General features: G+C 38.6%; 1 protein-coding gene across 2 annotated transcripts in view; it reads left to right on the top strand.

The window, feature by feature from the left end:
- LOC124155454 (FHF complex subunit HOOK interacting protein 2A-like) overlaps positions 1–13,937 on the top strand; it is a 34,162-nt gene extending 20,225 nt beyond the window's left edge. For both annotated transcript variants that reach the window (XM_046529278.1, XM_046529277.1), the window contains exons 10-15: positions 1,349–1,574; positions 2,833–2,905; positions 4,702–4,866; positions 6,816–7,098; positions 7,542–7,801; positions 8,443–13,937. In XM_046529278.1, the coding sequence (XP_046385234.1) occupies positions 1,349–1,574; positions 2,833–2,905; positions 4,702–4,866; positions 6,816–7,098; positions 7,542–7,801; positions 8,443–8,545 (1,110 nt within the window). In that variant the 3' untranslated portion in view covers positions 8,546–13,937. The remainder of the gene's footprint in view (positions 1–1,348; positions 1,575–2,832; positions 2,906–4,701; positions 4,867–6,815; positions 7,099–7,541; positions 7,802–8,442) is intronic.
- The last annotated feature ends 1,438 nt before the right edge of the window (positions 13,938–15,375 follow it).

The raw sequence follows: 15,375 nt of genomic DNA, 5'->3' as shown, positions 1-15,375 counted from the left end.
GCACCGGCAGGAGTAATTTTAATTTGCTCTTGGAATAGGCACCCATGTTAGGTTGATCAAAGGGTTCATAGGCAGGGGAAAAGTCAAAGGAACCAGAAGAAAGGTGGACCACCTGATGGGGGTCACACAAAATACTGTGGGAACGGATGTGGAAACCATGCCGACTGTCTCCTCCCGGAAAAATATTGAGCTCTTGAGCCTTGCAGCATGCAAAATGGGACGAAACACTGAAATGCCAAGAAGATGGAGAAGAAGAAGGCAATGAATGTAATGACTTGGAATGTTAGGACAACGACGAGGGCGAGTAAGTCAGAAAATGTCAAAAGATAGAGTGAGGGAGAGTGGGCACTGTGGGAATGTGTGGGGTGAGGTGGAAGGATAGCGGGAACCACTGAAGTGATGACCTTGGTGTTATACATGGTGGCCAGGAGGGAAGTCAATTATTGGTAGCATTGGTATCAAATACAGAGGTTTTGAAATCGAAAAAAGAATTGTAAGCTATTGTGGAAATTCAGGCTCATCCCGTCAACCTTGTAGTGGTTCAGGAATGTGTGCTGACTAGCAACTGTGGAGAGTAAGTAGATGGAGTATGTGAACAGCTTGAAGAATTAATTGAGTAAATTTGTGGTAAGAAAAACCTAGGAATTAAACAACGTTTGTTTTGGTTACCAAGAGATGCTTAGTTTTTCACAGAACTAGATAGAAAAATTGACAGAAGAAATTGATGATCTCTATTTAAATATTATGAACAGCAATATCTATTTGCTGATGCTCTTATATCCCGCTCACGGCAGAAATGAAAATTGGGACAGCACCAATGAAGAGTGCAAGCATAGCAGCTATAAGGGTTACTCAGGATTTCCTGCGTTCTGGCTCTTAATCATACAGTACTTAACATTGAGCAAACCATGGATACTTATTAGTATACTAGTAAAGTCAACTGTGGTGTGATATATATGAAGGCAGGGGCGCAGCTAGGAATTAAGGCTGGGAGGGGTTTTAGGTGCAACTGATACTGGGGTGTTTGGGGGTATGGCATACCCACCAGGTTAATCGGGAGGTGTGGGGGCCCTCCCCAGAAAAATCTTAGGATAAATAGTGAGTTTTACAGCTTTCTCAGGGATATTTTATAAATCCTTACACTATTCCATAAGGAATATTAATGTAATTAAGTTAAATGGATTTAACTTAGAAACTTCTCTGAGCTCTGGGGGGGGTTTTTATCCCCCTTGCTGAGCCACTGTATGAAGGGTCTAATAAATGACTGACCAGAGGCAATCTATAGATGTTTGAAGTGAGTCAGCCTTGCATCAATCTCCTCCATTTGCAACTTCTCTGTGTCCGACAGGTAAGCCTCGAGTCGCTGCGGCTCTTTGAAGTGCTCATTGAAGAGAGCCGGCTGGAGGCGGTGGTCCACTCTCTCGCTCTAAAGCACCTCTTGTCTCGAAGCTACTGCTCCCGCCGCCACCGGCCATCTCGCCACAAGCCGCCACCTCCCTCGGACTCTGCTGCTCCTCCCCCCCCTCAAACCCAATTGGTCGACTGGAGCGACAAGGAGTCCGAAGAAATCCAAGGTTTGCCATTTTGTGATCATTCATTTCTAGTAGGGGGGGGATCAACAGGTGACACATTCACATCATGGGTTTCCATCGAGTGCCCATTTAATGACTATTTACTATGCATCTAGAATTCCAGTTAGTACTGTCTCAGTCTTTTTGTGGTAAAGTGGCCCAATCTGTGTAAAATTCAAGGTAATTATTGTATTAATCTGAAGAGTCTGTTTAATAACACCTTGTGTACATTTCAACATCAACAGCTACACTCGTTGTGCGCATTGGTGCCTGTTACTATTGTTTACCATAGGCTCAAGATGTACCAAGCTTCTGCAAAAATGACACCTCTTGAGGATTACCATGTGAATTTTTCTTTACATGATGACAGTTTCGCTGGTCTTCCACCAACCATCTTCAGATCGAATACCAGTGATAGGATTGGTTGACTTACATAGAGCTGCAGGTTGAATCAAGGAATTCCTTAATTCAAAAGATAATTGGTGGTTTCGATTCATGTTTGAGTTTCAATAAAATCTATGACTTATTTGATTTACCGTGGATAGAATGATCCCTCTACGCCCAAGAATGTTGCTTCATTGAAGAGGATGTTATGTTTGTGTTCCTGGGTTAAAAAGAGAAACAATATTATCCAATGCTAATCAAGGAAGCTATAGAAATAATTAAAACTCCCTGGGACATGAATCGAGTGGAAGAATGCTCTCTCCACAGCTTATGTAAGAGGATTCTCCACAAAAAAATCAAAGCCACCTATCATCTTTCACATTGAGAAATTGGCTCTAGAGAACTCTATAAGTCAACAAATCCCCTCACCGTCATATGACCTGAAGAATCTGGGTATAAGAACAATAAAACTATCATTATATTTAACAAATCCATGCTGCGAAAAAGTATGAGTCATGCCTTTCGAAAGTTACCATTGTACTCACCTAGGTTCACACTTTACACAGTTATGCAAAAATGTTTACTCCTAAATGAACACAGATAGGGCCACTTCACCTCAAAGTTACTGAGACTGTTCACCCTGGAATTATAACGGTGCACTCTTTTTGTTACCTATACAGCCTATATCAAATTACTGTTGTAGTAATTAATGAATGGTACCCTCTGTATTCACCACAAGTGTGCACAGATTTTACCTCTAATTTTTCTCAGGATAGGTAGGCGTTTTAAAATAATTAAAACACGCGTAGAAAAATTTATACTCCCTCAAAATGTGTATTTTTGTGGGCTTGCAATGCATGTTAATATCCTTTTGCAGCTCCAGCCTCCCCAGGATGCCTCAGGGCCAGTAGAACGCTTGCACCTCATAACATCAGTGAAATCATTGCTTGGTGAGTTCTGGAATGACTCTTGTTTATCTGTGTTGTGTTTTTGGGCATATGCTAGCAGTTATTAATGACATACCTTTGCCCTTCCTATTGTTTTGTCCTCTTTCTTCCCCCATGCCCAACTTCAGTGTATGACCATTTTGAGCATTGTTTAGAATTTTCTTTGTACAATATGCATATTATCTTAGCATAAAGAAGTTTTTTACTGTATGCAATAGAGCCAAAATATATGCTGACTTATAATTACAACATATTCACCCATTTCTTGATTTTAATGACGTTTGCTATGGATTTCTGATGAAATCATGGTAAATGTGTTATTAGTTGGTAGAGCGCTTGATGCGGCATCATGAGTTTCTGAGCATCAGTCCCATTCATCCCTCCCAACGATGTCCCCCATCTTTAACCTCGCCATTGCCTTGTTCTATTTCATGTTTTGTACTCCCATCCCTCTCTTTCCCTTTGTTGATTTATGTGGATTATTTCCTTTTATTTAAAAAATACATGGGTTATTGTAATATTTTATGCCATTTTTATGATTTGCAAAAATTTACCTAGCTTTACTGCGTATATTTTTGTCGATTGGCATGAATATAATGGAATCAACTGCAGCCAGACCTTAAATATTGACCTTTTGAATCCTGCTCCTTCTCCTATTTGTCTGTATTTCAATTCTAATTTGGTATCTTGATTGTATTTTGTATGAAGTGGATTCTAGTATGTTGGAAATTATTACTTACATTTAACGGATTAAATTTGATAACAATACATAGATAAAAATCTGAATAAAATTAGCCTTTTATGACAACAAAAAACATTTGACAAAAGTGAAGCCAAGCATAATTTTCCCTTGTACATTGGATTGCATTTTATGACATTTACTTCTGCTTTACTTGATTGTTTCATAGTAATATTTTTCCCACATGTATTTGTAGTCGCTCAAGAATGCAAGGAAGGATAAGGTGCTACACATAAATGGCGGAAGGTAGTCTGTTTGGGTCCATTATGCTTTAGGTACAATAGGGCTTATGCATTTTGGAATTAAATATTTATTAAACCAATATACCCCAAATTCATGCTGAGTGCTCTAAGTGTTTGACTGACAAGGCGTTTTCTTAGCCTGTGAAATTATGGTCCTCCAAGCATTCTTTCTATATTCCAGATCCTTTTGAGTTTCTCAAGAAGTTTAAGTTTCCCAATACTCAAGGCTGATAGATTGCTATTGGAAAATTATGAACTCTTTAAAACAAATAATACGTCAAAAAAATACATCATACCTGCCTTTACTTATCATCTCACGAAGTAAAGCAAAAATACTTGAGAAGTCTTGCAAGTCTGTACGGAGCCAATGATCCCTCTGTGGAGAGCTGTGCTGATTCTAACAGTGAACTGAAAGCCTCGATGAAAGGATTCAAAGGAGAATGGAAGCAGTTTGGCTGAGGCATTCATTACTCAGTTGCCACTCTTCCATCTTTTTATAGAAAATATTATCCTTTTTGTGGAAAAATGCAAAAATTGTTTATATTTCTTGAGCATATTGTTCATTATTTTGGCTTGCCACTGAAAGATCTCGGTTTTTGCTGTGAACAAGAAGCATTTTATGAGCAGGGAGAGGGTAGGTAAGGCAATTTAATGAATATTGTAAAATATTAAAGGTTAAGTTAGGAGTCAATTTGAGTCAACTCCCAAGGTTTGGTCCATTTGGGTGCAAACAGCTCAGGTTGAAAATTTGGCATTTACAGAGCTGTGCATTACGTGGTTGAGTTACTGAAGCTTTGTCTTTTGCATCCCACTGACAGCTTCCTAAACATCTTACCAGACCAACTGCGCACTTGTGAGCCATCCCACTTGGTGTCGAGAGGGGAGAGTGCAGACTATGACTGCAGTGGAGAAGAAGAGGAGGAGGGGGTGAGGAGCAGCTCATCAGCGTGTGGCTATGAGCAGTACATCCAGGAGGCCAATCGGTAATAATAATAATAATAATAATGATAATAATACAGTAAAACCTCTTTACATCGTAATGGAGGGGACCAAAATTTGGGCAATTTGATGTATGGAGGTCCACTATAGAGGGGTTTTAGTGATGGGCACCATTTTTTCATATCCTTCGGAAATGAAAGGCACTACTATCTTTTAAACCATTATCCTAATGTATTTAAACATAGATGATATGGAACAAAATGGCCATAACTAATGATAAACGTGAAAATTACAGCATATTAAAGGTGTATAAGAAAAAAAAATAAGCTTGAAACATTTATCGCTGAAAATGTCATTCCCTGTATGTAATCGTGGGTACATTATTGGTCTCTAGTTGTCTCAGTATGATTTGCGGAGGTAATTAGGCTGTCTCAGGGGTGTCTCCTTGGTATGATAAGTGGAGGTTTTACAAGATACAGTGGTTCTCTACAAAGAGGTTTGCCTATAAATTTACAAGTAAATCTGACGGGACCATAGAGGTGGTATGAAGTATAGAGGTTTATGATATGAAGAGGTTCACTACATAGAGGTGTTACTGTAATAATGTTTACTGTTCTTTAAGATCACGTGTACAGGTGGCAAAGGAACTCGTCAAAAAATAAATAAATAAATAATAATATTTACAATGAGATCTATAAATAGTGATAGATATGATGTATAAAATTTTGTAGCAAATGGACAAAAATCACTCAGGATATTTTTCGTTACTCTGGAATACCAGAAATATCATTCAAAGTAAAAGAAGTCATCACTAGGGCTAAATAAAAATCTCACGGTATGATATAAAAAAAGAGACAAAAAATGGAATAAAAAGATCCATTTTGCTAATAAGATGGTAAATAAAATCATTGAATAAAACTGTTACCATGTACAAAATGAAAATTTCAATCATCTAAATGCACTTCCAATGTGGAGGAGAAGTCTGTAGAAGTGGAAATGAGATGTGTTGGCCATATCTTGGCAGAACAGGGTTGTACTCTGAGGGGTTGTTGAGTTTGTGGTGGACCATATCTCACAAAAATAGAGGCATTGATCAAAGCTATCAAAAATTGGGTTATCAAGGTCATGTACTTCATCTTTCTCAATGCCTTGATACTTTTTGAGACCTACAAACTTGATTTTAGTTTGTTATTACATCAAGGCGTGGGTTCCCTAACAAAATTTTAGTATGTAATTTTAGGTCTGATGGGCTGGTATGGTGTTTCAGCAATGGAAAAAGCGACCAGACAAATGATGAAAAGAGTGATGTTAATCTTCATCATTAGAGTGATTGCAGGAAACAATTGCGTGCGACAATCATCTTCGAGTGGTCACTCGAAAATGACGAAAAAAATGATCGCGTGAATCAGGCTTTGCATTCTGCTGTGTAGTTGGTGGTGTCAAGTACAACAGCTATGCAGCCTTTATCTGACAAGACGATTAAAATGTCCTTTTTTTTAAGTTACTCAATGGCAGTGGATTCAGCAGGTGTGAAATTTGATTCTGGCTGAATGGAATAGAGGAAAGAAGCCCTTGTAAATTTTGATAGGGGAAGGTTTATGAAAGTTTTGACAGGTTGGTTGGGTGGCGGGTTTGCATTCGTGTGAGGAGGGGCTCAAAATTTGAGGATAGTGAGTATTTATCAAGTAGAATTTATCGAGAATATGAATTTTTTATCGTGTTTTAGATGAAGTGAATGAAGTAAACCGTCCACGCTTTGAGGAGGTATGAATGATAGGGAGTATTGAAAGGTGTTCTAGACTTGGATTTTTAAGGTCAGTGAAGATTCCAAAGAATTTATTTATTCAATGGAAGATGATGAGTGTGGTAAGTATGATTGTAAAAAGAACTTTTTTAATGTTTATTAACATTTTTGTGTTTGAAGATGAGTGACCTAAGTCCGTAATAGGATGGAATATAAACTGTGGCTTATGGTGCATGTTGTGATTTGCAGGCAATATCGTGAGGTGTTTGTGCGTTGCGCTGCGTACTCGTGGCCGAGGGAGGCTAAGAGTCCAGAGTCGGAGGATTCATCCTCCCCATGCTCGTCTCCCTCCCCCTCCCCTTCGCCCCCACCGGCACAGTTGTCGACAGCAGCCATTGCATCAGACGACGACTCGGCAGCCGAGTTGACCAGCTGCGACTCGAGACCAGAGGCTGACGTCGGCTCATCCCAGTTTGACGAAGGCCCATTTCTCAGCATGCTCATTGCTCGGCTGGAGAACTTGCCGTACCAGGTGAGCGAATAGACTGGTCATTCTGGTGGGAAACCATTGTAAAATTACTTCGGATGTCGTGGCTGTGTGGAATTTCCATGCTTCCAAGACCTTCCTTTTAAAAATGCTTTCCTTCTATTTGGAATGCAACTATCAGAGTGTGTGATTGTAATCTGGAAAGTGCCAGTGGTGGTGAAATGTATTCCACTTTGCTTGTGGGAATACTTTTTCTGCCTATTCTCATGGAAAGAGACTTCATTTTTTATTTTAATTTGTCTGAAACTTCTCTCTACATTGGCATGAGAGTCTATAGGCTGTGGGAATGGAATGTTTTAAATGAATATCATAATACTAGATTTCATTGATAAATAAACTCTTCATAGAGTGTCCATTTGGAAATTTGAAATATTTGTTGGTAGAGTTAGGCATGGTTGGTATTGTATCTAATGGAGGGGTGGTTGCAGGCGCACGAGATAAACCTGCAGACGACAGCGCTCGTGTCTCGGCTCGCCCTTCTCCCCCACGCCCACCTCCACGAATGGCTGCTCAACCCCCTGCTCCCCACTGCCCCCGGCTGTGCCACGGTTTACGCTGCCCTGCAGACTGCTGCTGACATCATGGCTGCAAGGGTGCCCCTTGTGCCAGACTTTGAGGGCAAACTGAGCAGCATGCGGAGGGCCCTGCTTGGAGCGACTGACGACCCCCCCCTGCCTCCCCCAACCCTGTGAGTAACTTTTCCCCTACACTTTCAGTGCTGTTTCTGTGTGGTATAATCTTCGAAAATCCCTTCCCTGGACCTATTTTCCTCTGCTACTAGTTACAAAGCCACCTTAAAATGCCATCTCAATAATTCACCATTGTCTAATCAATAGTGCCCCTTCTCACGTTTAAAAAATTTTGTTTACTGTTACTTTTCATTTACTGTGCTATTGTTTGTTATCTTTTATATATTTTTTATTTAGGAACAGCCAATGTAAAGGCCTTTGTGCTGTTTTTGGTGATGAAATAAATAAATAAATAAAATTATTTTATTCAGGTTAAGGAGTAATTTAATTCTATTGCCTTAATCTCATGCCTTCTTCATTATCATCATCAATTTCATCGTTTTAGTTATTATTTGTTATTTTTTATTTTGTTGTCCTGAGTGTCACACAGCTGGAAGAGAGCTCACTGTTTAAAGCAGCCTTGGTCTCCTTAAGTTCCTCTTGCACTTAGACAACCAGTTCAGCAGACTGTGAGATGTTAACGTGTTATACCATGATAAAGTCATTATATATTTTATTTTGACGGAATGTGTATCTTATTATTAAATTGTATATAGTTTTGGAAATGGCACCCCTTCTTATATATTTGCATTTATTTCAGGGATGAGGAGGAGGCAAGGATGCTGAAGAGTGTCATTGTGCTGGAGGAATTTTGCAAGGAATTGGTGGCCATTGCATTTGTGAAATACCACTATTCATCGTAGAAATGTGAACTTGTACTAGGACTTTCATCGGCTATTGCAGGTCGGATATTGGTTGAGTGTGTAAAAGATAATGATTTTATTGCCTCAAGTGGCACTCTACTCAAAAGCAGAGGGTTGGTAGCCTGAGAAAGTGCCATATGCTGAGTAGAATTGTCGCTCTGATCATGTAAAGACCTCTCTAGGGTAAGACTGCTGCTGTGTGCTGCTGTGTGCCTGGCAGCACATGTGCGTGGTGGTTCAAACGTATGCAATTGGAGCAGTTCTCATAATGGGGGTTTGCCATGAGTAATGCTTTCCACATTTTATTTTTAACGATAACAAATATCCAAAGTTGATGCTATGTTGTGAGTTTTAAGCAAAAAAGCCAATGTTGCACTTTGATCTCAAAATGCTTTTTGAATTTTTTTAAGATATTTAGCTTCCATAGGTAGCCAGGGTATGGAGTCCTCCAAAATTTTTACTCTTTTGGTGATAATCTACGATACATATGCTAAGAAGGCTGGTAGCGTAGGGTGAGGCACTCTATTTTTCAATATAGTTGCATATCCTTATGTCTGCCAATAGCCAATGTTGAACTTAACTTTCAGCATTATAAACATGAATTGCCTTGAGAAAAATTCCCCTGGACCGGGAATCGAACCACAGACCTTAGGCTTTCCGGGCCACTACAAACACCACTACGCTATCCAGGTTTCTGATTTCCCAATTGATATAAAAAAACAGTATTAGCATGCAACTTGCACACCACTCTTGGCCACTCTTTCAGGCCCCTCCTCCACCCTCTTCAAACGACATTTCTGGCTCTTTGCCTGCGTGCAAAGTGTATTTAGATGTGGAAGAGAGATGTTAGGGTGGGCGTGAACTAATCAATGCTTACATACTTGCTATTTAATTAACACTAGCTGTTTGAGCCATCCAATGAGCCCTTCTAACCTACCTTCATACTTAATCAGTCGACTGGTGACGAATATTTGCTGACATCTTGTTTGTGGAGGAACAGGTGGGCAGCCCATGCTCAGGCAGAGTACTTGGAAACCCAATTTCGAGCACTCAACAACTATTGCAGAGTGTGTTCATCCTCGTTGACCACCTTCGTGCTTTGCTCTTTTAGCTGCAAAGATGCCTTACCGACTTTGCCCAGGCTTGTTCCTTAGATATTCATTTACTTGGACATATTATTGTATTTGTGTGTGAATTGCAAAAAAAGAAATCTATAGTAATCTCTTAAATGGAAGATTTGCATAAAAACATCCCCTTGATTTAATTTAGTCTTTTGGTCTTCAAAAGTTAAGTTCTACCTAATGCCAGAGTTTCCCTCTAGGTAAATTAAACTTATAAACATGGATAATTGATAAATTTATTCATTCACGATGCTCGAATGCATAAACTTACATTTAGTGGGGCGTATAATTTTTGTTGAATTGGAGTGGTTTAATTTATCAGAGGTTGTAAAATGTTTTGATGCTAAATTTAAGGATTTCTTTCGAAGCAATTTGATGGCAAGTGACGTAAATATGATGGCCCCTGATGTATACAATAGTATTAAATCTCTCAGAAATCCAAAATTACAGTAAAATCTCCATTTAATGACTTCGATGAGAACAGGAAAATGGTGGGTTTATTGTAATGTGTGAATATGTTTTTGGTATACAGAGTTGATTGGCAGGTTGCATCCTTCCAGGATGAGCAAAACATTTTAAGTGGAAGCCCAGTTTAGCGAGTACGGCATTTTACGAGAACCGCATTTTAGCGAGTGATAGTCTTTGTACTGCCAAATGGCCTATGTTTTACTTGTAAAATAAATCATATTTAGGGAGGTTAAACAGCTCCTTCCATTGTGTATTCTCAGTATTACAACAGATATTTCGTGAGGGTGTTGCACCGCTGAGCAAGCGTTAACTATTATGTTTTGTATTATCTGTTTATTAATCTAAAAGTACACGATGTGTGTCTGATTAACAACACCCAAAGCCAGTTATGTCTAACCATTTAGTTGATTTACGGCCGTGAGTATGCTCTGCACGCTCCCATTTTACATTGTTCTTGTGTTAGGCCCAGTTCTCCCAGGGAGGGGAATGGGAGGAGGATGACAGCAGGAGAGGGAGTCAGTTCCCAACCATCTTATTTCGCTGGCTTCGTCACTAATAGTGTCTTTAGTGTAGGAACTTACATTGTAGTGAAACCCCTTCCATCTTTTCCTGTGTTTGGTATATTGGTGGAAAGCTAGCTTGTCATGGTTAGATTGGTGCCCTTACATTAACTTTCAACTTATGGAAAGCTAGAGCTAGGTTACGTGTCGCTGCATGCTATCCAGTGATGCTATTTCAATATTTCATTTATGCATAGGAATGTAGTTCCATCTAGGCATCGTCAGCTATTTCCATTTAGGAAAATAACAGTTATTACCAAAATCGCAAAATAGCAATCAACCTTAGGTTGGCAAGTGAGGACCCATCACTGCTGAGTAAACTACTGTAAAAGAATTTGTAAAAGCAGAATTACTGTGCTGATAGCAGAAATCCCCTGCTAAGCGACCAATCATGGTGAATCTTCATTATCCCTTCTTCATACTCTCCAAAATTCTGTACGATTCAAAGTTTCACATCATATCAGCAAAAAAGTGATGCACTTCCGCACAATCCCTTTAATTTGTTTAAACGAATGGCTTAACTTAGATGTGGGCTACCCTCAAGGCCTATGTACTATGCAAGCACAATTAAAAATGCTATTTCCGACACAAGAGCCGTTGAATCTCTAGGCAATAATTAAAAGTTCATATGTACAGACTCCTATGTCAAATATCATATTCCGCTCCGAATGTTGCGATGCAGCATATGTGTCCCCGCTAATCCGTTCCCATGCGGTGCTTTTATTGTAGATATTCAATCCACCCAGGGTTTTTTTTTCAGACCAACTGAAGATTTTGTACATTAAGTGAAATATTTATATAATTGCAATCACTTTCCAAAAAACGTTCAGACTATGAAAGAGTGAACTTAATGCACCCAATCCTTTGAGCACGATCCAAGGCAAAGATATTCAGTAGAAGAGAGCGATTGAAAAACGTCTACCATCCTGTCGACTGGGTGTGCCCAATCACACGGCAACAGAGAGTTTGGCTGTGGGTAAGGGGTGGAGTTTAGTCGCTTGGAGGGGCGGAGTTTACTCAGTCTCAGGGGTGTAGTAGTGTCAGGTGGTTTGTGTGAGTGCATCATGTCCAGGAAACGTAAATGTTTGAACATTAAAACCAAAATTAAAATTATAGACGAGTGCGAAAGTAGGAAGACTTCAAAGACTGATATCGGGAGGCCGTTTGGTGTCTTGTCATTTATATTTTTCACAACATTAAGGAACAAAGATAAAATTCGTGCAACAGTGACCCTACTAGGAACACCTAGCAGCCAAAAATATTAGCAGCAAGGAGAGCATCTGCGAATGGAATCTGCGCTATTCAAGTGGTTTTAAACCATCCAATGTAACTAATTTGGGGCCATCCCTTGGCCTTCTTCCCGTCTACCTGTCCTTCGATGATTGTCTTCAATCAGGCCATAATGTCTCATGATGTGGCCGTCTAAGTTTTTCCGTCTTCATCTTACAGTTTTCAGAAGACTTTGTTTTCTCCCGCTCATCTTAGAACTTCCTCATTACTTACTTGGGTGATCCAGTTTATCTTCATCATTCTGTAACAGCACCACATTTCCAATGCTTCCTCTCTTCTTTGATGCTGTCTACGTCCAAACCTCCCTTCCATACAGAAACATGCTCTATACGTAGCATCTGATGGATTGTTACGGACACTGTTATTGTGAGTTCACCTGCGTTACAATTTAGATATACAGACTGCGGGAACTATCAGCTTGTACAGTTCAAATCTGCTAAGGAATTTATTTACTTTGAATAATGATGGCTTGGTGGTGTAACTGGCAACATAATCGACTAGAAATCATGCAATTTTGGTTTTAAACCCACAGTCAAGTGAAATGATTTAAGCATGGTGAATTCCTTCCTTTGAAGATAACACATTTTCTAGGGTAAACAATCTCGTTTCTTTAGAATCTAACTACAAATGTTGTCTTTTTAAATTCAATTTCCAGAATATTTAGAATGAGATCCCAGTTTTTTATCAATAGTTTATAAACTTCTATTGTATATGTACTACAAAAAATTAGTTTTTATTTCTTTATAATCTTGATGCATACTTAGTTTCTTAGGGGTGGTCTTTCAGAGTTCAAGTTATCTCCTTTTAAAATAGAAATAACCTCATTGTATGTGACTTTATTAAATACATGTTTCTAAAAGCACTAGTCACGGCTAAAGCAATGCATTAAATGAAAACTGCAGTCTCTTAGTGTGAATTTTACATTCTTCCAACCAAACTTCAAGGCTTCATTCTTTTCACCTTTTTTTTCATTGTAGAAAAGAAATGGTAGCAAAATCGTGAGAAACCCCTATTGTGAGAGTTATCATCATGAAATCAGAGTCAATGTGCAAGTATGAATTGCCCACCACACACAGCTAGATTGGAGTGGAAGTCCATTGGAAAGTTAGCCGAGTGATGGGTGAATGTTCAAAGCAAAGTTCTCCACAAAGTGATGTGCGTAGAATGTGTGGAGGCAGTGATGATGATGGCAAAAAAAGGATGCCTTTTGTTTTGCCTGAGTGTTTGTTGAATATGGTCAAATATTTATCTCAGTTACTTATATTCATTTGCATCAAATGCATCCATTATAAAGTGTTGTTATTTTTTTATCATATTTTGTTCCATTGCTGTGATCCCCTGTACTAGTCATGAGGCTACAAATTGAATGCAGTGTATCTAACATCTATTAATTTTAATATACTACAAGTTACCAATTCAGCTATTAAAGGAAGTCGCTCCAGTCATATTTTGTTATCAGTGCTTTTTTCATGTACTATTGAATCTTACTCTTTCATTGTCATGTAAGGATATTTGTATGCGTGTACACCACCAGATCAGAGAATCTTGTGGCTGGACATATTCCAGCCAGTTGAAATGTTGGCCCTGGTCACAGTGAAATATAACATGGCAAAATGTTTCAGTTTTCTACAAAAATTGTTCATTTGATCTAAATAATGGCATTTTTGATGCAAAGGTGGCTAAATAATTGTTTAATGAATTATGATTCTGTTCAAAAGTATCTTTATGTTGAGTTTTGTGATCTCTTATCAAAAAGTCAAATATGTCCATACATGCTATGATCATACCTCTAATAGAAGATATACATTTTATATAGTTATAAGGCTCATCACTTCTCAATTCAATAAACCATTTGCCCTTCACATATCCGATTTTGATCAAAATTTCTGTATGGATACATTCACCTCGAGGAATATATCCCTAGACCGCTTTTATTAAAACAGTTTTTGGGTATTTCATGCACATTTTATTTTATCACATTAAAAAAACATGCCCTAAATCATGTTATGTATTTCTTATCTCTCTACTCCTTTTCACTGAGCAATAATTTTTGGCTCATTTTAATGCCTAATCCTTTCATTTTATTATTATGTTGTTTTCTTTTTTAGTAGGAACTGTAAAATTTAAATATTTGAAAAATACTGAATCATGTTTCTCTAATTCTGATCCACAGAATCAACCCAAACTTTTTTCATATTCTGTCGATATTAACTACACTGTTTAAAAATAATTTTTTGGCAAATCATGAATATGTTGCTAAAAATATTTAAACATTAACATTCTTCACCTGCATGACATGTCAGCTACCCCATTGAAAGTGCACCCATTAGGATAGTATAAGTAGCTTTTGAAAGTATTAATTTAGATTTAATCCAGACCTTTTTGTTAGGGTGTCTGCTAACCTGGAGTACTTGTCTGGTCTCCTGGAAAAACTCAGGGAATTTGGTGATTGTCCTAGAAAAATTGGTTTTTGACGGTGCAGGGTTGAGTGATAACAATCCCGATGCTTTGAACTCTGGTGATGCAACCAAAGCAGGCACTTTTATAAAAGCAAGAACTAAATTAGTTTTTATTAGATTTGTGTTTTGATTTTCCTATAAATCCCTTTAATTGAAGCTCGTCTTCCTGTAACTTAACATTTAAAGAATTTTTTGTGAGTTATGTGAGAGAATAAAGTACGTTTATGCATCTAAAACCACAAAAGTAAAGAAGGGGAAGAAGAAGTATGCACTGAATTTGACAGTGAATTAGAAAGGGAAGTGAATGAGGCCGGGAAATAGTGATTACAAAGAGAATTGAAAGAAGCGGAAGAATTACAGCACGATTTAGTATAAATGTATAATAATGTAATAAATATAAATTCATCATCAAAGACAACAAATGTAAGATTGCTTTGATGCAGTTTTACTCTCCTATCCGCTAGCCTGTTCGTAGCATGCAGAACGAGACACCAGGGTGGGCTCACAGGATTACTCTCCCGGGATGGGTCTTTAAGTTTTCCTTTTCACTCCTGCACCTAGGAAGGGGGGAGGACAAGGAAAGAAAAAAGGATGAAGGCACTGCCATGCTAGGAGCCCGACGATGCCTCCAAGGAGTGGATAGTGATGGATGGGATGAGGAATTCCGCACTGTCACCGAGGCGGGAGGGCCCTACTACTAGCAAAACCATTACGTACTTGCTGTTTCTACAGAAAAGAAAAAAAATTCCCAATGAAGAAGGACATTTTCAATATATCTTGTTGGTAGCAAAACATTTATTCTCTTTTACGTCCTTAATAACCTGACCTGTTCTTTGATGATTGTCTTCATCTTGCTATCATGTCTCATTCTGTGACCAAATAGGTACTTACACAGTCCTGTCTTCATGTTTTGGTTTTCAGAAGACTTCTCT

This window comes from Ischnura elegans, chromosome 3 (genome assembly GCF_921293095.1).
Source record: "Ischnura elegans chromosome 3, ioIscEleg1.1, whole genome shotgun sequence".
Taxonomy (NCBI): Eukaryota; Metazoa; Arthropoda; class Insecta; order Odonata; family Coenagrionidae; genus Ischnura; species Ischnura elegans.
This window is presented reverse-complemented; position numbering and strand designations above follow the sequence as displayed.